We start from the raw sequence: 22,843 nt of genomic DNA, 5'->3' as shown, positions 1-22,843 counted from the left end.
GGTCACTTACTACAGAAATTGACATGAGGAAAGCTCTGAGGGACATCTGATCACCTTCCCATCCTTCTCTGCTAGAAACATATCTACTTTCACTAGAACTATTACTCTTAACAAACAACTTTGCTTTTCCTCAGCTGACTTTCATTTGGAAGACCTATTTCTTTTATCAGTTCCCTCATTTAAAAGCCTCCTTTCTGTCCATTTAGGCTTTTGCCATTCTGTCCAAAAAGGAGACGGAGCCTTGTATCATTTGCTATGTCTGCATGCACTCCCTGTTTGCTGTGCAGGACAGTGCTTTCAGCCTCTTTGAGATCTGCAATATTGTCACCCCTTTACACAGTTCCCTTCTGCTTCCTGGGACATTTCCTGACGTATTCTGCTGTGGGAATATCTCTTATTAACACAATCAGTTCTGAGTGGGTTTTCCCAGTGTGACCTTACTGGGAAAGAAAAAAATACTTAAGTATAGAACTGGAATTAAAACAAATTAAGGTTTTGATCAAGGCTTGCAGCTATCATATACCTGCAAAAGAACCTGCAACATACCCCAGATTTCTGGAAAGTATGAGCCCTGGAAGTTCTATCTTATGGGATGGTAAAAATGAAGACATCTAAATAACTATTCAGATTTAAAAAAATAATAATAATAATAATTTACACTTGAGGAAAAGATTAATTGTTGCTTTCATAGTAACACAGTGCATCTAGAAGACTGTTTTACTGTGGTAGACAGTACAGAAAGCACTTTGGAAGCCTCCAGTAAACCCAGACTTCCCCTCTAGCTGTAGTACCTGTGCATTTATTTATATATCTAAGCTTTAACTGCAGTAACTAACTCAGTGAAGAGTCTCCATGGAGACTGAAAAGTCATTTCAAACACCCATGACTTTTCCCATATATAAATCTCTCAACTGATACTGTGTGAATTTTCAGCTAGGGGCAACATTTGCTGATCATTCTTGGTTACTTCTATATTTTCAGTAATCTGTTCACATATTGACAACAAAACTTTGTGAAGATTATAAAAAATGAAAAAGGACTTGTATTTAAGACCAGCTACCAGTATTGATTTTCTATGAAGGAACTGTCTTTAAGTCTGCTTAGAAATATAACTTCAACTGCTGTGTAAACCATCGAGCATTTGTGGTTTAAAAATTCATAAAAATGTAGATTACAAAGGCTGTACTAAATAAAAAGAGAGTCTATGACAGCTAATTTAAATTTGCACATCTAAAAATATAATACAAAAGAGATGTTTGTTATTTCTCTCAACTTTTCCACAGCTCACACCCATGCAATTTTAATCTATGCTTTTTTTTTTTTTTTTTTTAATCGCAGGTGCAGTGTTTTTTTTTTGTGGGTCTTAATGATGTGTTTGCTGATTCTCACCCAGGAGCCAAAAGTGAAAGGACTGATATTAAATATTGCATCAAACGAGGGTTTGCATCCCTATCCTTTCTGTCTGGTTCATATTTTGTTCTCTGCTTTTCTCCCAGAGGCTGTAACACTCGGTTGTATTATCTCATTGTTTTTAATAAGGGAGCTGCAATATGCAGGCTTCTCTCACGTTCGCACTAGAGACTGCTAGAGTCCTGTTTTTTCTTTAGACTTGTTTTGAAATATAATTTATTTATTTTGTTTTGCTTTTTTCTTTATTTTTCCTTCCTTTAGTACAATTCGCCTCTGTTAATGTCTAGCAAAGCACAAATTTCGGTTCAATTAGTATGGATTTCCTACAGAGTTTTGCCCTCCAGGAACAAGAGGAAAAACAATCACCTCACATGGCAGATGCTGGCTGTGTTGTGTAGGGTACATCTGAAAGGCACAGTTTAAAATGTAGATATGGAAAAGCTGGGGATGTCACCTTAGACTTGTCTTTGTCAAACTAGGCCTGAAAACAGAAAGTGTTGGTTTTTCAGTCTTTTTTTTTAATTGTCATACCACTTTTTCACTTGCTGTGACCAAAGCACTGTAAGTATATATTTATAGTGCATGCGACAGGAGGTAATTCAAGATAAAATACATTGATTTATTCTTCCCCTTGGAGTATGTTGCTCTTACAATATGAACTCATGGCAGAGGATGGCTGCTACAAGTGGAGGGAGTGAAGAGTTCATGAAAAGCCTCCCTGCTGTGAACACTAGGCAGCTACAGCTCTTCTCTTGATTTTATGTGTGAAGTAAGTTTTAGTCCCAATGGTGGAAAAAAAAAAGGACAAAAAAAAAAAAAAAAAAGAGGGAAGGATGGAGTGAGGTCCCTACTGTTCCTGGTAGTTAGAGCTGACCTGATATGCACCTGCCTCTCTTCATTTTCCTCAGTGTTTCCAGGAGTCGTGCACAGGCCTTCTGATTCCCTCCCCACAAATCCTCTGAAACCATAGTTCACCCTCCCTTGTTGAGGCAGCAATGTACAGATGAGACATCTATCGTGTGATCACTGAGATGCTGGCTAACCCCTTCAGCTCACAGGTTACAGGGAAATTCCCGAAATCACTGAGGCTGTGTGTGCTGGGTTTTGTCACCCTATCCACACGGAGAACTCCAATTATTTTGCAGGAGTAGTTTGCATTCAAAGTCTATACTGCATGAACTAAGCACCGCACGGTGATACCTAAGGTCAGCTGGAGCAAATTAACAAAGTATTGGGAGCAGTGTTACTCCAGAGTCTTGCTGGAGTGGCTCAGCTGTCTTGAATCTTTCTGTGGAACACTGCATTATACAGCAAATGCAGCTGCAATGCACTCAAACATTGAGACGGTCCTCAGTTCTTTGTCAGCCAGAACAGAGAAAGAATTACAGCAGGACACTGTCTCTCCTCTGGTCCCTCTGGGGAGTTTTATAAGCATCTTGTGACCTTCAAGGCTCACTGTTTTCACTGCCAGTTCTGTATGAGTATCACATGATGCCTGGAGAAATTAGATATTGTAGAAGTATGTTTTCCTCTAAAGCCTACCTAATAAACACATGAAACCTTGACTCAAATAGAAGATGGGCTTTTCTGTCCTGGTTATCCTATAGAAAGAGAAGTGCTATAATGCCTTTCACCTTTTGAGAAGGAGTGAGCACTTGATCATTACAGAATGCCTGTAATTCAGGTTAAGAAGATACTTTCCCTTCATTTTCCATATTTTTAACTTTATCTTTTATCTTCATAAACCTAGAAATTCGGAAAGGTTAATTTGTCTTTAACATGCATATGATAAAAATAGTTTTTTTCTAATGGAAATTCATCCTTGAGGCTCTAGCTTTGGATTTTTTTATTTTTTATTTTTTGCAACAGAGTTAGGTTTTGATGCTTTTACAAGTCTGCTAGATTCGTACCAGGCATAACCTATCCAGAATATATCTGTGTATTTAGAAGGTGCAACATACAGTTCTTCAAGTATCCTGTAATTTGCTCTGGCTGCCAGCTGGAATCATCACTATAATAGCTTTAAGACCTGTTTTAAGTCACCATTCATGACTACCTTGAAGCTGAAATTTCCAGAAATCATATTTAATTTGTTCATGCCTTGATGTTCTTTGCATGGATTTGGCAGTGGCTAAAAAAAGAAATAGAACTGACAAAACTACATGACTTTTTTTTTTTTTTTAATGAAAGCATTCATTATTAAGCATACACTATGTATGTCTTGGTTTAATGGTCAGAGTCTTGCAATATTTTGATTACAGACACTCCAAAGGTTTCTTCAGTTGCAGGATAGACCTAAATAGCATGAGATTATGCTTCAAAAATAACTACTACTACTGGATTACATTGCTATGTTACTTTGCAGTTTGAGTCTAGATATAAGAACATTGATGTCACTTGTCCTGCTTGATTGGTGGGCTGAATTCCAATAAAACTTGTACTCTCCCACATACAGCCTGTATCTCACATAGCTATCATCCTTTCAAAATTACCAATACTTGACAATTTAAACAAGCTGTGTTGAAGTCAGACAGAGAGGAGCTAGCAGAAGAAAGAAAGTGACCTGAGGGGTAGCAGAGGTGAAGGAGGTAATAAGTGAGAGGGTACTCTATCAAACATCTGTCAAAATAACCACAAAGCTATACAGTGCTTTGCTGCTTACTCGTATTTTGTTGGTTTTGTTGGCTTTTGAAACAACCTCCAGGCTGCATGAGCAAAACTGCAGCCTTTGGTACTATTGACACTATCCCAATCCAAAGAAGATAGCTGCAAATCTGAAGTCCCCAACAGGAAAGGCTTCTTCAGTGAATCTCAATGTTTGAGTTTGGTGCAGGGGCCACAATATCTGTCCAAAGCTACAAATAACTAGACTAGAGTATGGAGGAAAGTAAATTTTATGTCACTTGAGCTGAGAGCGGAAACAGTTTAGGGATATTACTGAGCTGCTGATAAAACTCATAGTTGTTGGCTGACAGCAAAGCTTTCATTTGGGAATGCTGAGCGACAGGGTGACTTTGTCAACATGCATGGTTACAGGGAGATAAAAAGAGTGTATTAGTTACTGTTCAGCCAATAAAAACTGTCATTGCCACAAGGCTTTGTGACATTCATTGCTGACAATGAGAAGTTTGTGAGTGGATGATAACATGCCAGATTTTATTTTATTTGCTACTGGCTGTGACTGTCTATAAAATAAAGAGAAAGACCAGAGTGAATATTGGAATCAGTATTTCATATACTTCCCATGGCATATGGTTGTATTACCATGCTTAAGTTTGTTTGTCTTCTTAATAAACTCCAGTAGATCAACATTGGTTTCTCAGAGGCATTTTCCACTCTAACTTTTTGGAAAATAGAAGTGTATCATCTTGTCCAGGAAAAAAATAGACAAAACAGCATATTTCATTAAGAGTATCATAAACAGTTTAATTAATGAATATTAGTTAAGCATGGCAGCATTTAGATGTTAATCTGATCTTCTGGTTTGTTTTCATCTGCCCCAGTGTAACTCCCTGTGACCATATATGAAGAAAAGCAGGATCAGGAGCAGAATGGAAGGCACCTCCTTTATGTAACAGTTCTCTGACTAGCTGAGTATCTATATTGCCTCATCAGCCATGCAATGAAACTCTATTGTGAAATTTCTGGTCCAACAAAGCAAGTTTATTTTCAGAGTGTCACATCTGCACTATTATTATTAATTATTGATGTTCAGTTCAGTTACCAGCTGAGAGATAGCAGGCTACAAAATAGGTATGTTCTGCTGCTTGCTGTGTGTTCATAAATAACAATGGGCAGACACTCATAAACTAGAGAATAATTCTGCCACATGTGCTCCTGGGAATTAAAATTGAAGTATTAGGATAGTTAAGGCAGACCTATCTTATTGCCAGATGTGGATAGTAGCCAGGCACAGTTTGTCATGTTTTCTCAAATAAAATATTTTGGTGTTTCAAATCAGAACTTCCATGTTTTCCTCAGTGAGGAAAAATGGCCTGTGGAAGGAGCAATGTAGATGTCCTTAGTACTGCCCAGATCTGGTAAGGGGAGATGAAATTCATCCCCCGAACTGCAGCCCATATCTGTACGAGTGAGGGCTGCCGAAGAGGTGCAGCCACAGTGGTGATATATCTGCCAGTCTGCAGCTGGTGCTAACAGACAGGCTGCAGTACATGATGCTCCATCTAGCCAGCTGGCCTTGCAGCGAGTATTGTCCAGTTATGGCCAATGGTGGTCCTAATCAACTACCATGTGAGCCAAAACTGAAAAAAATTAACAGGCAAATATGTAAGCCACTCACTAAGCCAGGTAGGTCCAGTGGAAGTGACTTCATCTTGTTGGTGAATTCCTGGAGCATAATACTGATATTAGCTGCTCTGGGGAGCTCTAATCAGCCACCAGCAAACAAGCAGGATCTGGGTGAATGATTGCTATCATGTCTTTGTGACTATGCTGCCCCATCTCAGATCTGAGGGGGAAAAAAAGAGACTTTGAACACCCTGAGAGAATTCTGTCAAGATTATATTTGTTCCCTTCTCTTATTAGACTCTCCATTGTCAGCATTAATACATCTTGATGCAGCTCAGCAGAGCTGAGCAAACACCCTGATATTGGGTAGCAGCATGGTATCTAAGAAGAGGATTGCACATCTATAGTGAAGAAGGTTCAGGTGGGTATAGAACCTTCTGCAGAAGTGCCTTGTCCCACAGCAAAATGAATGAAAGGAGTGGCCTGTAGGATGAAGAAGCAAGTATGGATAAGATCAGTCCCACAGTGTGTTTTCTCTGTGACTGAAGAACAGAAGAACAGAAAAAGAAAAATATCATGAAAAGTTAACAGCTGTCTTTTCTGATTAACTGCTACAATGCAAGAATATTTTTTTTTGACAGTAAACCTACTGAAAACATTATATGATGAGGTTTGAACTTTTATATCAAAGGTTTACTGTTTTCAAGACAAAAAGAGTTGGATAAGGATTTGCATAAATTTCCATGTGTAATATGCATATTTAGATTCAGGGTTTAGCAGAAAGAAAATGATAAAAAAAAAATCTTCATCAAAGCAATGTTGTCCATCTACCGTGCTGCTTAAACCTAACATCAGATATGTTATCAGGAAGAGCCTTAAAAGAACAGGCATATGTTTTTTTTCATCACTTAGAGCTGTTTACCATGCAAACCTAAAGCCATGCATTTGGCAATATCAGTGACAATAAAGCATTATACATTACTTTCTTGCACACCCAAAACTTCAAGCAACAAATAAAGATTTTAGACACTGAACGCTTTTTGTTGGTCCATCATGAGTGTTATGTATGATATGCTGAAAATTACAGGAAACTGTAATTAGAAATGGAAAACAAGTGATTTACAACATTTTCCTTTCTTCAAAGTTTTCATTTATTTTAGGAAGAATCAGTTGCAGTATATGCTGCTCCTCAAATCTCTAGGGATATGCTGCATGCTTTACTTTGAAATGTGGTGTTATTCTTTTTTTTTTGAATGTACTGGAAGAAACACTGTGGCAGTATTTGGAGTATGTCTGCCAAACTGGAAAGTATGTAGGTGGTTTAAGCTGGCACCAGTTTAGCATTTGTGATCCAAATTATGTTTCATGACAAACTTTTAAGGGAAAAATAAGATATCATCTCACAGAACTAAGTTTTCTATATGCAATGTGCAACATCAGGAATTCAGTACCAAATGATTCATGAAAAACTGATGAGCAAACTGACATGGAATACAGAATATTGTTTAAATATTTTAAAGCACATTTTTTCCACCAAGTATTGCTCTTTTTATAAATGTCTTGATATGATTTTTAGTGATTTGCTGTTCTTGTTTTAGAAGCACATCTAATTTGTCATTGGACTTAATTCTTCTTACTGAAATAAAAGTGAAAAGGAAAAGTAAAGTGAGTGTTCAGTTTATGAAGATCAAAGAATTTTAGTTTAATGTTCTGCGTAACAAAGTTGTAGTGTGCTTATGTGGCAAGGTTTTGGTAGCAGGGGGGGCCATTGGAGTAGCTTCTGTGAGAAGAATCCAGAAGTTGCCCCATGTTAGATAAAGGGCCCTGCTGCTCACCAGAGCTGGGCCAATAAGAGATGGTGTTTGCGCCTCTGTGAGAGCATATTTAAGAAGGGGGGGAACACTACTGGGGAACAGCATATAGGAGAGAGAGAAGAGTGAGAAACAGCCCTGCAGCCCCCCAGGTCAGTGCAGCAGGAAGGCAGGAGGTGCTCCAGGCACGCAGCAGCAGTTCCCCTGCGGCCTGTGGAGAGGCCCCTGGTGGAGCAGGCTGTCCCCCTGCAGCCCATGGGTCCCACATGGAGCAGATCTCCACGCTGCAGCCCCCCCGTGGAGGAGCCCCCGCTGGAGCAGGTGGATGTGGCCTGGAGGAGGCTGCGGCCCATGGAGAGCCCCCGCAGGAGCAGGCCCCAGGCTGGAGCTGCAGCCTGTGGAGAGGAGCCCACGCAGGAGCAGGGGGTCTGGGGGGAGCTGCCGCCCACCCGTGGGGGACCCGTGCTGGAGCAGTTTGCTCCTGGGGGATGGATGGACCCCGTGGTACGGAGCCGTGTGGGAGCAGTTCCTGAAGAGCTGCTGCCTGTGGGCAGCCCCCGCAGGCTCAGTTCGGGAAGGACGGCATCCCGTGGGAGGGCCCCGCGTGGAGCAGGGGCACAGAGTGACCGTGAGGGAGCGGCGGAGACGAAGCCTCAGGGACTGACCGCAGCCCCCATTCCCTGTTCCCTGCACTGCTCAGGGGGAGGAGGTGGAAGTGGGTGGATGGGGGGAAGGTGTTCCTGGTTTCTTTCCTTTGTTTCTCACTTCTCTAACTTGTTAGTAATAAGCAATAAGTCTTACTATCTCCCTACTCTAAGTCTGTTTTGCCTGTTACAATAATTGTTTAGTGATCTCCCCATCCTTATCTCAAACCTTGAGCCCTGATTTTCTCCCCTATACCCTTTGAGTAGTGGGAGTGAGAGAGCGGTCATGGTGGAACTCAGCTGCCCACCCAAGTAACACCACAACAGAAGTCCATTTCCAAGAGTAAACATTAAAAGGGAAAAGTGGAAATTTCATTTCTTTGTTTCTTATATTTAAGTCTGTAAAGAATATGAGTCCCCTTAGTGCTTAGAGGGAAGACAAATGAAAAAAATATGCCAAACTGTGATTCATCCTTAAATTTCACCCTTTTCTTTTCACACAATACATTTATGCAATATTAGCATTTCATTCGTTTTAAATAGGAGAGTGACATGAAACTATCCACCAATGCACAGTTTCATGCATCTGCTTGGCTAAAAACTCTACATCAAATAACTAGAGAATTTGCTTAAATCACTTTGTCCAGCCCCAAGCTAATATACCTAATACCAGAGTCCTCTATCAGAATACTTCTGCAGCTGTCTCTAACCTGCACTGCTGTGTGGAGGTTGCTGTTGGCTGCATGGCAGTCTCTCAGTTTGTGTGTGGATCACTGGTGGACACGATGCAGCTCGAGTCTAGACAGAGCCCCATGGGACAGAGATCCCAAGGACATGCAGGAGGAATGGCACACACGGCTTGCATCAGCGCTCTTTGCAGCAGGACTGCACAAATTGTGCTGCATGTCGGGTCATGTTTTGTCAAAGAGGGATGGAGGTTACATTTGCCCAGAAGCGCTTTCCAGATTTGTTCCCTGATAGCAGCAAATAATGGATTTTTTTCTGAAATGATAGAACTAAGTTCAATATTGAGAGGTAAAAGAAAAATAGCCTGTCTGTAGATCAAGCATGTGTTGAGCATGAATATTAGACTGGAAGTTGAGAGGTGGCAGCAAAAACACTGAACCTTTTAGAACATATGCTCTTTAGAAGTGCATGTAGCAGTGCTGACATTAACTTAATGGGCTAATTTGCTTTGAGGAATTTTTACATTCACCCATTAACATGCTAATGTATTTTCCGATTTTATTTCTTTCTCTGAATGACAATTTAAAAAATGCCATCATGTCTCTTACTAGAAGAGAAATATGTAACAGAACACAGAAAAAAATAATTTCTAGCACACTGTAGCTATACCTGCTAACTTGTATTTTACTCAGAGTACTAAAAGGAAACAAAAAGCAAATATTTTGAAGAAACTGTACATTTTGTTTTCCACAGTGCTGTCCAGAATGACAATTATTATTGGCATTTCAGTAAATTCAGCTGTCTAATGCCATAGTGGAGTGAATTTTCATATTTTTTTAAAGCCTTAACTCTGAAGATTATCTTGTATGGGTAGTAGCACAGTCACTCTTTAAAGCTCTGCTTTCAAACTACTTCAAATTTTACTTTGAAGATTTTAATTCAAGCCATGCATACTATAGGGAAAAAAAAAAAAAAAAAGAGAGACAAGAAAAAAAAACAAAACAATACCACAGTTTCTGGTAATGGCTTAGCTCCTAATATTGCACAGATCTATTCTGGTCTTACTTGATGACTACTGTTTCATTTCTATTGTCTTTCCCCAGAACCAATTCCCAATAACTATCTCCCATGTATTATGGGCACAGATGAGTGACACATGAATAGAATTTATTCTGTTGTCTCTAATTTGAAATTCACTAAATTTTCACATTGTTCCACTAAATTCTGCAACAATTTCATATGAAAATGCACAAGCAAACACAATATAACAAAATTATTAAATCAGAAATTGTCTGCTATGTGCTAAGCCTCTGCCTCCTTCATATAATAGGCAGAATATATACCTCCTGCCAGCTGATTCCTTCCTGAAGGTGATGAGCTTGAACTAACAGAAGGAGGGAGAGCTGTTTAAATCACACAGCAGAAAAAAAAAAAGCAAGAGAAAAAGAGAAAAGAGAAGTGTCTTCAATGGAAGACTCTCTGAACTTCTTAACATATGTAATAGTACTCCTTTCCAAAGGGGACATTAAAAATTATCTGTCCAAAGTCCTTAAGTTCCTTCAACTTTGTGTGTCTCCTGAAGAGACATTTTGGGATCTGATATTCCAGCAATGCAGTATTCTCAAATTTTGAATGCCTGCACAAAGAAGCCCTTCACAGCATCCTTTCAGCAGTTACCATACCGTGACAGATATTGCCAGACAAACTCTTCGAGCTGGGACAACTTTTTCAGGTTCAGAGGACTGACTTAAAGTGTGTGTACACCATTATATGTAGTGTCCCTGTCTAGCCTTTGGATTGTGCAAAGTTTCAAGTCATCCAGCTGGATTTCAACCTAGAACATAAAGCTTCAGGCTTTTATATCATGGCTTACATTCCTGCTGTTTCTAACCTAGAAATATTTGAAAATATTCTGGGTATAAATAAATCTCCAAACCCAAATCACTCAGTAAAAGGATAGAAAGGTTGCACATATAAAAACAGTTTTAACTTCCAACTCAGGAACACTTATTTTCCTGGCACTTCTATGGAACTCAACATAATGATTTGAAAGCATTTCTACCATAAGGAGCCACTGCCATAAGGCTAACAACTTATGTGGAGAGAACCACTAAGAGGAAAGGTGTCATAAAAGCCCCTAGTGAAATGTAATAATGAAAAAGGCTAAAAATGTAAATGCTACAGATGACAGAATAAAAGAAGAATGAATGCAAGCACTGTGACATTATAACTAACTCCTAAAACAAACATGCATTGAAGTGGCATGGAGACACTTGTAACATTTACTGATTTCCTATTCAGATTTAAAAATAAGTTTATTTAAGAAAATCAGATTTCATTAGATTAATTCCTTGAAATATGTGGGTGTTATCTAAAGAATTCATCTAGATGGCATGTTTTGGTTCTTGCCTGTTTCTAATGTGGGCTCTTTAGACCTCAGCCGAGCAGAAAAATGATGCCCTCCAAGTGGTTCCTATTTACAGGAAAAAAATTATGTTCCCAAAATCTGTGAATAATTTTGCAGATTCTGCAATGCAAGAAAGCACATCCAAGTACACAACTTGCACTTGCAGCAGTAGCTGCGCTTCTGGAGGAAGAGACCTCCTGCAAAAGGCAGCTTCAAAATCTGGGTGGAGCTCCATAGGAGGTCTGCTGAGTCAAAGCATGTTTGCTCTGCTGTTTCTACTAGCAGCCAGATTTTCAGCATGCACCGTCTCTCACTGAATAAAAACAGAAGATGTTGGTCCTTGGGAACTTCTGAAAATCTGTATCTACATGAGGAGAGTATTCAGTGCTGTGACTACTGCCACTGTCATTTTCTTTGGAGGGAACACATGCAGAGACTGACTTGGCACTGCTTCCTGGACAGCAGTACTGGCTTGTTCAGGCTGGTCATGTACACAGGTTGTTCACCTAACCTGCTACAAGTGATAGATGCTCCATGAGACAAACTAACTTCCCCTGCCTTAGTTAAACAAGTACTCTTAATAATGATCCTTCCTGTCTGAGGAAGGCAAACTGTCTTTCCCCATTTTGTCTAGACATATAATATTTTTTTGGAATGTCAATATTGTAAATAATACATTCCATCTCTTCTCCACCATGGAAAAAGGTTATGCAGGGACTGAGTCTTGACGTATGAACCCCTCCAAATATTTCACAAAGAAAAATTAAGTAACAAAAATTCCTGTTAGCTGCAGAATTCAAATACAAATTGCTTTTGAAATCTAGAGCAAGAAAGCATTTTGCCTCTTTATTTTTTTCCTTTCATTCTAGTTCTCTCTAAAAGTTGAAAATATATAATTAAAATAATGTCAGTTTAGAGAACAATACCAGCAAAATGCACCACAGAGATAAAAGTAGGTGACTGATTCTTCTTCAGGAGAGGTAGCTAGAAGTCAAGCAATACTCTTTAAAATTAATATAGAGAAATAAATTAGTTGCTGAAATGGATTAATTCTGGTTAGAGATCTCTCAATAGAGGAATGGAAAAGGGTTGTAATCGTTAAATAGGGGCATGTGGGCTAGTGGGGTGTTGCATGAATTTTCTTGGAGAAATACTCTTTTCTAATACCAATATTTTTTAATCTCAAAAGAAAAAATCTACTTAGGTTACAACTTTTGTTTTTACTGTCATCTGTAATCTTTAAGGTTTTTGATTTTACTTAGTGAAGGTGAGATATGAATGTTTCCTGAAGTATCTGCAGTATGGTTGAAAATTATTGGACTTTCAAGTCTTTTAGCCAAGACAAAACACTTTCTCAGTCTCACACACTGGTAGAAAAATGTTTGCCTGCCAAACTGTTGCATATATTGGTGTTAATAGGTTTCGATAAAAATACAGACTTTGATTTCTTTTCTATGTAAAATGTTAATGGTCTGATTAGATACATTATTTCTCACCGCTAAACAAACTCATGCTGATCTAAGCATGGGATATTCGGAAATATGGCAATCTATCTGTTGTTACAAAACAGAGATGTCAGCCATATTTCAGACTGAACAAATTTTTTTTCAATATGAGTACAAAAGCTTGAACAAACTGATTTTAAGGAATCATGAACTCCTTTATCCAGATGTAAAGGACACCTGGAAATTTGTTGTCCTAAATATAATGTCATTTCTAGATGAAGCCCTACAGCTAATGGATTTTGAGCTTGGATTTGGCCCATTGTGCACATATGTGAAATGGTATCACTGCCATGGAGGCACGTTTATCACAGAGAAAAACATTTTAAGCCCCAGAGAGGGTTTAAAGCTCCCTCTCTGTCCCTGTATCTTTCACAAATGCAGACGAATGTGCACAGTCACGTTTGGTCGCCTGCAGCATTGGTAACTGTGAGTTTTCTTTAACTTCTCTCCCATTCAGAAGCAAGCTGTAGTTCTGTGGTTGATATCAAAACTGGAGTATGGGTTAATAAAATCAATTATCAACTGTGAGATGGGAGGAATAAAACAGAGAGGAAGAACAGCAGGGCAGCAAATGGGTTCATGAAATTAAAAATGAAAATAAAAGCAAATCTATGTCTCATCCTGACAAGTGAGGCACTCTGCCTGTCTGTCATCCCTTTCATCATGCAGATGACTCCTCAGTAGCTCTAGGCATATAATCATGCAATCCCCTGTCCACCAAATTTCCACAGCAGCTGCCAACTGTTTGTAAAGCTTCTAGTTAAAAATTATGGAAAATCATATTTCACAAACCTAAAAGCTCCATAACTTTTAAATATTTTCTTGTTTCATTTTACAGTGAGTTTTGATTTAATTCGTATGAAGCCTAGTTATTTTTCACTAGGAAAGAAGGAATGGCAGTGGCAATAGATTTATGAGGCTGAAAAACAAACAGGTGGGGAAATTAATAATAAGTACTCATATTTACAGTTGCTATAAGGAAACCTTTGTATCAGAGGAAGCTAGATAATACATGGCATACCATCTGGTTTGCCTAGAGATGAGGCAATGAGATTTGCAGATTACAGCTGGTCACCAACAGCCATTATCACACAGATAAACCAGTGCTTGAATGGAATTGGCCCATTGACAAAGGATAGCAGAACCAAACCAAGAAAAAGCTTCAGCTGGCAGGCCCAGGAAGCAGTGGTGCTGGCTGGCACACCTGCAGGGTCAGAGTTTTAGTGTGGGTTCTTTGTTCCTTGGTTTTGCTAAACTTCCACAGCAGCACCTACAAATTACAGCTGCCTACTATTAGGTAGGAGAATCTGTTTCGTGCTGTTGAGCAGAGCAGTACTTGCAAACGTATAACATCAAGCCCTCAGCGTGATACCTTCAGCTTGTACAAAAGGGACAGAATACCCCTTCGCATAACAAGTTACAGTGAACAAACCTGTCTTCCACTTTGAGTACCGTGCAGAGTCTCCTCTCAGATAAATTCATTTATCCAAAAGCTAGTCATCTGGTCTATACTAGTTATATAAGTTCATTGATTCTCTAGTAAACAGAAAGAGATGGACCCTTCATAAAAGCAATTCAGTGTAGAGTTGTACTGACAGCAATGAGAAGGTAGGAGACAGTCTGGAGTTGTCCATTTCCATTGGATGAATGACTACATCCGTAGTGTTCAGACTAGATGTGTTAGGCAACACAAGATTTTATTTCTTGTAAAGCAGAATCAAGCTAAGGTTCTCAGTTCTTATTTTCTGAGTGCTGAATGGCCAGATTCAGCATACCCAGATGAGGAAAATATACAGGTGTAGAGAGAGATGATGCTCCATGGGCTCAGTGGTACTTTCTCTCACAGCAATAAGTAGAAGAGTGTGAAAGAAAGAACGTTTTTTATCAGAGAGTCTGTGGCTGGGCAACAATTCCCATTAGAAACAGGCATCATAACATCATTGCCTTTTAATTCAAATGTAAAATGTGTTTCCGACCTTGCCAATCCTGAAAAAAAAAACTATACAGTAAAGCACATCTTAAAATAACAAAAAGAGCCAAAGAAATATACTGAACAATCATGCAAACTCTGAACAAAATACTCTCTCAAACATGATTCTCCCATGGTAACAATGTGCAAGAGAGCACACAGAACACATCTGACAAATGCTATTCATATCACCCAGAGCACTGCTAGGAGGCTCTCAGATATGAAAATAACTCTTAAAGGATAAGATGAGACAGCTGAGAGTAGCTCTAGTTTTCCTTTTTGGTCAGCTTTACTTTAAAAAAGCCTTAATTTGTTTGGATCCTGGTTGATCCATACCTGATTAAAATGACATGCTGTTATGGAGACATCTTGACATTCACAAAATATATGGTAATACAGGTACCATCTATTTTAGATTCTATAACTCTGATGAAGTTTTCTCATAATTTTTACATTTAAGCCACATGAATGAAAATGTAATGTCTAACCAGCTAAGGTTAAAAACAACATTAAAAAATTAAATCGAATGACAACCCCACGCACAGAATCCCATTTCTTTCCATGAACTATGGAAACATTTTCTGGTATTTTAGCAATTATTCTCTATGTTAGCATGTTGCTGTTTTTAGTGTTATAAATAACCTACATTAACTGACATCACAGAAAACACAATGGTTGCTAAGAATCAGATCCACCACATTTAAAGTAGTCACTGTCTTCCCACAAGAACAGAAATCCTACCTTTGGGTATCGGAATGCTTGGACACTGTATCTGGAAATAACTATTCAAAAATAATTTACAGTATCACAACAGGTAAGTGATATCAAACATTCTCTGTGATAGTTAATATGAGATCCAAGTTTTACTTACCAATCCTGCACAGCATTGAAGGATTCTTCATTCGTGATGTCATACATTAAAATGAAGCCCATTGCACCCCGGTAGTAAGCTGTGGTAATTGTTCTGTATCTCTCCTGACCTGCCGTGTCCTAAAACAGTAATAGAGAAACTTTTTACATACTGCAGATAAATTGAAATATGCGTGTGTTTTTTTTTTTTAAAAAAAAAGGAAGAAAACTCCAACGATGGCCATTGTACAACTCTGCAATCCCCCTCATAAAACTAATCAACAGGGAGAAAACTGAGGATAACAGGAAAAAGGAGAATTCTGCTTTAGATTAAAATAGGAGGAATATGTCCATTCTGCAACGAGGTGAGAAGCAGAAAGGTATGGCAGTGTGTCAGGTACTATAACAGATGTCTTTCATTGCTTCATGTCATGCAACAACCTGAATTTTGGGTGAGAACCTCGTCTCCTGCTTCTGCCTTGGACATTTCCATAAAGTCTCATGTTCTGGACCAAAAACTGTGATAAATGAGCATCGTTAAGATCTTCACCATAAGACCACTATGATTTCTGAAGTCTGGGAATGTCCTGGCTAAAAAGGCAATGTCTACTTGCTCTGTTTTTGTGATTTTAAGCCATTGGTGCTCATGCCAAGTTTAGCACAAATATGGATTTGCGCTGACAAAATAAAAGCTGACATACTGTTCTCTTAAAATAAGGATAATAGCTGACCAAAAAAAAAAAAAGTCTGCTAGCAGTCCCTTGCCGCAAACCAGTTTTCTCTCTCATTCTCTGTATCTCATCTTCCTGTCTGTAAAGTCATGAATTTAAGTTTTCCATTTTCCTACTCCTTGCTTTTTTTACTTCCATTAGGAACCATCAGGGGAGGGACTACCTGTTACTACTACATTTAGATGCAACATCTATCATAGCCACCCATGTCTGTACTAAGATTATGAGACACCATCAATAACCAAATTACAAGTATCCCGTTGCAACATGCTTATTTATCATTTTTAACCATAAATATTAAAAGCTTCAGATGAAACATACATAACATTTCAGTGTAATCCTGTAACTGTAATAGATCAACTGAACATCTTTAGTTTTAATGGACTTTGAATCATAATTTCGTTATTTCAGATTTTTTGAGTAGATAAAAACTAGTTTAACATACAGTAAGAACAAATTTATTTAATTTGTCTTCCTACTGAGAGAGAAGATTAACCTGTGGTAGACAATGTTTTATTTGGATTGTTTTCTGAAATAGTTTTTGTGTTAGTAGTACTCTTACGAAGAAGAGAAAAATAGGTTGAAATGGCATTCTTTACATTTTGTTTATCCTTAAACTAATAAAGGAATAAAGTAGATTCTACATACATCAGAAACCACTTACAAAACAAGGAATATTCTTGATTTTTTTTTCTATTTGGTTTCAGTTACTGAGACCAAACAAAGTTTTACCTAAAGTATATGGATTCAGTTCATTCTGGATTACTGTTGCTACTGCCTTGATGTAGCTTCAGTGCTCCAAGACTGAAAGTTTTATAGAAGTTAAACCCTAATAAGTCTCATGAGAGGTTAGGCTCTGCCATTTTGTCTGCGAAAGGCCAGACAACCCTACTTTTTCTGTTTATGCTCTGAACTGGCCAAGCCTTTTTCACCTGTGGTCTGGAGGCTGGATAGCTGTATTAACAGAACTGCTTCCAGTTTTTCTGATAGTATTACTGAATATTAAGGTATTAAGACTCTTGCACTAAGCCTGTGTATATTCTAATACTTGGAGATCATTTCTTTCTCAGTAGGTCATACTCTGTAAATAAAAGAAAAGTACCATTGAAATGTCGAGTAAAATCATCATTAGAAGAAGAAATATCACATTTCATTACCTAAAACCTTGTCTTTGTATTTCTTTTATGGAGTAAGTTTTACTCTCACATGTTTTGCCTGCTTCATTTATTTGGTTTGATACTAGGGAAAATTGCTGGGAGAGACAGAAGGAAAACACAGCCTGTAGCAAGCACACAGCTTTACTGTACAGAACAGATACAATTTACAAACAAGTTTTGGCAGTGTCTATCTGCTTGTTTGTCAGTCAGAGGCATGTGTGGTTGGAAATATGACTGTATGACAAGCTGAAGCCCACCATTACTGAAGTAAATCTTATTTTGTTGTGGGTGATTTCCACTGAAGCCTGTCTGCAGATAAGGGTGAACAGCTCCAGCAGTTGAGCCATAAGCCAGTGAGGCTTCCTATCCCAAGATACATACCACTTTCTATAGAGTCTTAAGGAGATTTTGTATAGATGTAGGTGTTCTTGATTACAGAGAGTAAAAATGAGTGTAAAGGAAGACAAATCAAGATGAAAATTTCTTAAATAATTTTGCACAGAAGGAAACAAATCTGCAGATGGGAATATAAGCATGGACTGACTTTCAGAAAGGAAATGCTGGACCTAGGCATTTCGTTAAACCTGGTCAAGGAAGGAACTAGGTATTTGGGGTTGTTCTTAACACAGGTACCTAATATGTGCCTGTAGCTAATACTTTTATAAATAAAAAAGTTTTGTTATGTGGTATTTCAGCATACAGTATAGAAAGATGACCATGAATAGGGTAGAGATTATTAGGTTCACATGTTGAACAGTCCTGTTGGCAATAAGAAAAATTCACTTTCTATAAAGAATATAATTGTGACTGGCTGAATGTACAAATTATGTGCTGGAACGTTTATGATTGTGTAAGAAATGAAATGAATATTAGCAATCAATTTTATCAAAAGGTTTGTGTTTCACACATTCATAAGCATGTTTGTATTCTGACTAGAATATATTCTCAAACACCCTAAAGAAGGCTCCTTTTATAGTACTGCTAAGGAACAAAAATATCATGTCTGAAAAAATATCATGTCTGAAAAACTAGTACACTGGAAACATCAAATACTTAAATATTATATTTTATTACAACAATTTAATGTATTTGAAACAAATAATGTAATGATATAAATGGTTTTTCTGTCTGTTAGCTTTCATTCTTATGGAAGAACTGAGCAGAAAATAATTTTCATATTTCATTGTATGTATATCTGTAACTCACTGAGATACTGGTATGTAGCTGAAGAAAACCTTTTCCAATTCAGGTGTGGGTACTGACTGCTGCTATTTTACCTTAGTTTTTTGTTTTGTTTTGCTTTTGTTTGTTTGATTATTTTTTTTCCCAAGACCATGGAATTTATTCGATGACCATCCTTTTACATTTATATTCTGAAATATAATGTCTGCATTTTGCACTTGTATTTATTTCTAAGCAAACTAAATAAAATAAGCCTGAGGAAGAATAAAAATTGACCTATTACTAAATGACATTTTAACCAAAGCAGTTCACTTCCATCTTTGATGGGCAGAAAATAAGACACATAAATCATCTTGGGGGCCTGTTCATTCATGTAAATAATGTCTGATAAGGACAGGTCTGATAAGGTTCATTAAAGTAGTAGAATAGACAAGCAGAAGGGAATGAATGACAGTGAGGGAATGACAATGATTTATGAAAAGTTCTATGCATGGGAGACAAGAAGAGTTATTTTACAAATCTTAAAACAAAATAAAAGGGGTCTCAACAGCTGCAAGGAATACTTTCAAATAATAATAAAAAAATATAGTAAAATAAAAAAATTGCATTCATAAATTGTTTTTAATAAAGTTCCTGCAATCCCATTAGCTTCTGGTTAGGTGACAAACCAAAGGTCTGGTTAGTAACACAATCTTAGTGATTTTTTTTTTTTAAAAGGTATCAGATCTTAGACATTAAATCACAGAAAGATGAGGCTTAGTGGAAATAGCACTTCAGAAATTATCCAATTTCTGAGCACGGCATACAGCATGCTAACAAATAGCATGTGGCCCTGAGTATTTGGAAGACCTGCACAGTTTGGCCTTGTGTACTCTGATGTCTCTGGTATGGGTTGGGTTTTTTATTGATAGTGATTTGTTTGTGTTTATGTTATTCTTTTAGTAATATTTCCACTTATAATTGAAGTAGGGTATTTACAAACATTTTTATGCTCTAGATCCTGACATGTGCTCTCTTCCCCATGTCTCGTCCAGTTCTCCCTTCCCATTTATCAGAGGGGGAACACTCTCCTTGGCCTTTCTTTCCTGACCAATGTACCTATAGAATCCCTTGTGGAGCTACATAATTCCAGATTACCTTGGCCATTCACTCAAGTTAAACTTAAAACTGTGAAGCTGACAATATAATAAAAGCTTAAAGGGAAGATACATCAGTTATTTTTACAGTAACCACGTGAACAAGGCTTTTGTCATGTGCTTCTCCCTTGAAACTACCCTTGAATAACTGGGAAATTTCCTACATCTAGATTCTAGTGCCATGCCATAGAAAGCTTTAGTGTGTAGGGACTTCACCAGTTGCTGACAGCACTGCTCCCAGAAGAATGGAGAGTTATACAATAACGGCCATCTGAGCAACTAGAAACACCTAGTAACAGCGATCTAGCTGGCACTAAAAGAACCAGTATTGCACATGAAGTTAAGCATTTATGGGGTCAAGAAAGTCTCAAAATAGAAATCAAAAAATCCATAGTTTTGATAACGATCTTGAAAAATAATAACCATTTAGGCTTGCAGAGCTTAGTTAGCTGAGTTAACTTGGCAGAAGTAAATCCCCCTCACTGTCAAGACCTACTTAGGCTGACTTCACCCAGACTTGGCCATGGTAGCACATATACTTTGATTATACCAATGATTGTGAGCAATGCATTTAAATCTGGCCCTTTCTGAATTCATTTGCTGAGTGTGTGCACTCCCTCTCTTCCTTGCCTAGCACTGTGGCACTGAACAATACTTTATGTAAATAACTTCCATGTGGAGTTAATCATTAGTAATGCAGACAGTTTTGAAGGTGAAAGCAAACAGCATTTGGCAGCAAGAACTTTTAATGAGTCTGTCATTACAGAATTCAGTCTGCAAAACACAAACTGATTTTGTAGCATACCCAAGTGACTCTATGCCTCTGCATTTCTGTCTTGTATGCTAAACATATAAATATCATTTTAGATCCATCTCGCCACATTTTAAGTTTTACTCATATCACAATGCAGCTTGTGCCAGAAAACTAGCAGCAGTGGAAGAGGATTTCTTGGATGGCGTCTATATCTCTGCTGCATGTCCACAACATTTGTAGAGTGGCAAACAGAAAGATAAAATTAGAAATATGAATTGGGTGAATTCTCATTTTACAGGTCAACATTTTCTGTGAATTAACACAAAATTGGCACAGCAACCAAGAACTGCAGCTCCTTTATGAATTTCATGTTTCTTTCCTGCCCTTGCTTCCTAAAGGTATATTTACAAACTCCATCAAACAGAATGTATGTTTCTCTGATTTCTTCTATTGATAAATAAAAAGACTTGATGCAATGGGTGAATGAAAATACCCAGACAGAGCAAATGTGGGTCTACAGCCGAAGCAACTGAGAAGGGCGTGAAGAAAAATGAAAGAGAGGAAAGGTGCTGGGGGAAGAGGAGCAGACTATCTTGGGAGCATCATTTCTCAACAAACAGATCTTCCAACAGGAATTGTTAGGCACGCAGAAACACACACACAAACGTTTACAACGAGGAACGGAAAACAGTTCAAAGCAGTTTCTTTAGCTAAGGTATGCACAGAAGATACAGCACTATGTATTGCCAATTCAGCCTTTGATTATGTACCTATCTCCTGTCAGTAGCTCTTTCCAGACTTCTAATGGTTTAGGTTTCCCTGGAATTATGTTCTTTTATATGTATGTATGTATGTACTGTATGTGTACTGTATGTATGTATGTATACTATATGTATACTGTATGTGTATGTGCATGTGTTTGTATATTTATAAATATATATATATGTATTGAAAGCAAACATTTGTAACTTAAAAAGCCAGCTACTCAGTCTGCCAGTACACATCTGCTAGAGCTGTATGCTAGTCCCTATAACTCACACCGAAATCACAGTTGGCAGTTCATTCATATGGGAGGGATGCAGGAGCATGGCAGGGCCAGCTGGAAATAGCTGGGGCCAGAGCTGAGAGCAGAGGCATTATTCCAAATGGGCCAACAAAATGGGTCTAGGAGGGTTGTCCTGGCAGGCAGAAGGTGGGGCAGAGATTATCCTGGAGGAATAGTTTGGCTCCCAGACTGTCCAAGCCAGGGTTGTAAAAGTACTTTACTGCCCGATTTGCTTTCTCTCACAACATCCATGCAGCTGGTGACTGTTGCAGAAGTTTATTTCCTTTTAAATTTCCTATTTTTCTTCTTTCCTGTTCTTTCTTGTCTTTCCTTCTTTAAGACTTGCATAAAACTGTTCATTCTCGGCAGTTCAGCTACCACTCCTTCCTAAAGCACATTGCTTAGGAAGTCCCTGGCATTACTGCCTCTTTTCTAGCTCAGTGTAGCTTGACGTCAGCTGCCATTTGTTCTGGAGTTAAGTTTTGAGCACCCTCTGCCATTTTCATAGCATGTCTCCCTCTTTCCCTGCCATGAACTGCAGCTTTCTCCTTGTCCTGTCTTCACTTTGTGGCCTGTCATGTTCTGGGGGAAGTGATGATCATTTCTTCTGGTCCTTTTTCCCCATCTTTAAACACACTTTATAAAAAAAATCTGTCAGATCAGTGGGTCCTGGCTTCTCTTCAAGAGTAAAACAGATTAATTTGATTTAAGTATCATTTTATATTTTAACCACATATTTTAACCACGTTTCATGTTGGGGCTTAAGAAGTATTTTTCTTTCTGGAAAGACTTAGGTTTAACTTTCAGGATATATTTTTCTTCTATTATAACATGGAACCAAACTTTAAGTTCAGCTCTAAATATGTATGGTGGAAATCAAGAATTTACAAAATGTTATAATTCACATTTCATGTAATAATGAAGGCATGTTTTCTGAGGAAAATTAAAAGGCTAATTACATCAGAATCCAGCCTTTTTCTGAAGAAAAATCAGTTGAACAGCTTCATATTTGTATTGTTACTTTAATTACTTGTATATCAGACTGTACAAATTTCCTAATATTTTTCAGAAAAAAAAAAAAAAGACAACAGAGAGCCATGCTGAAAAAAAATATGACATACAAGAAAACCAGCAAAGCTTTGATAAGGATCTTTCTTCGACAGGCAGCTGGAAAATCATGTGATATTCCTAATGTTGTCATATTTGATCTTTAGAGCTCCTGCTCCCAGAGTCCTGTGACTGCACAAGAACAATTTTTGTTTGTTTGTTTGTTTGTTTATTTAATCTTTGTATTTAGAGACAAGATGT

General features: G+C 38.0%; 1 protein-coding gene across 1 annotated transcript in view; it reads right to left on the bottom strand.

The window, feature by feature from the left end:
* RAB3C (RAB3C, member RAS oncogene family) overlaps positions 1 to 22,843 on the bottom strand; it is a 139,440-nt gene that overhangs the window by 55,608 nt on the left and 60,989 nt on the right. The window contains exon 3 of the mRNA XM_040542114.1: positions 15,553 to 15,671. Coding sequence (XP_040398048.1) covers positions 15,553 to 15,671 — 119 coding nt within the window. The remainder of the gene's footprint in view (positions 1 to 15,552; positions 15,672 to 22,843) is intronic.

Source organism: Cygnus olor, chromosome Z (assembly GCF_009769625.2).
Source record: "Cygnus olor isolate bCygOlo1 chromosome Z, bCygOlo1.pri.v2, whole genome shotgun sequence".
Lineage (NCBI taxonomy): Eukaryota > Metazoa > Chordata > Aves > Anseriformes > Anatidae > Cygnus > Cygnus olor.
This window is presented reverse-complemented; position numbering and strand designations above follow the sequence as displayed.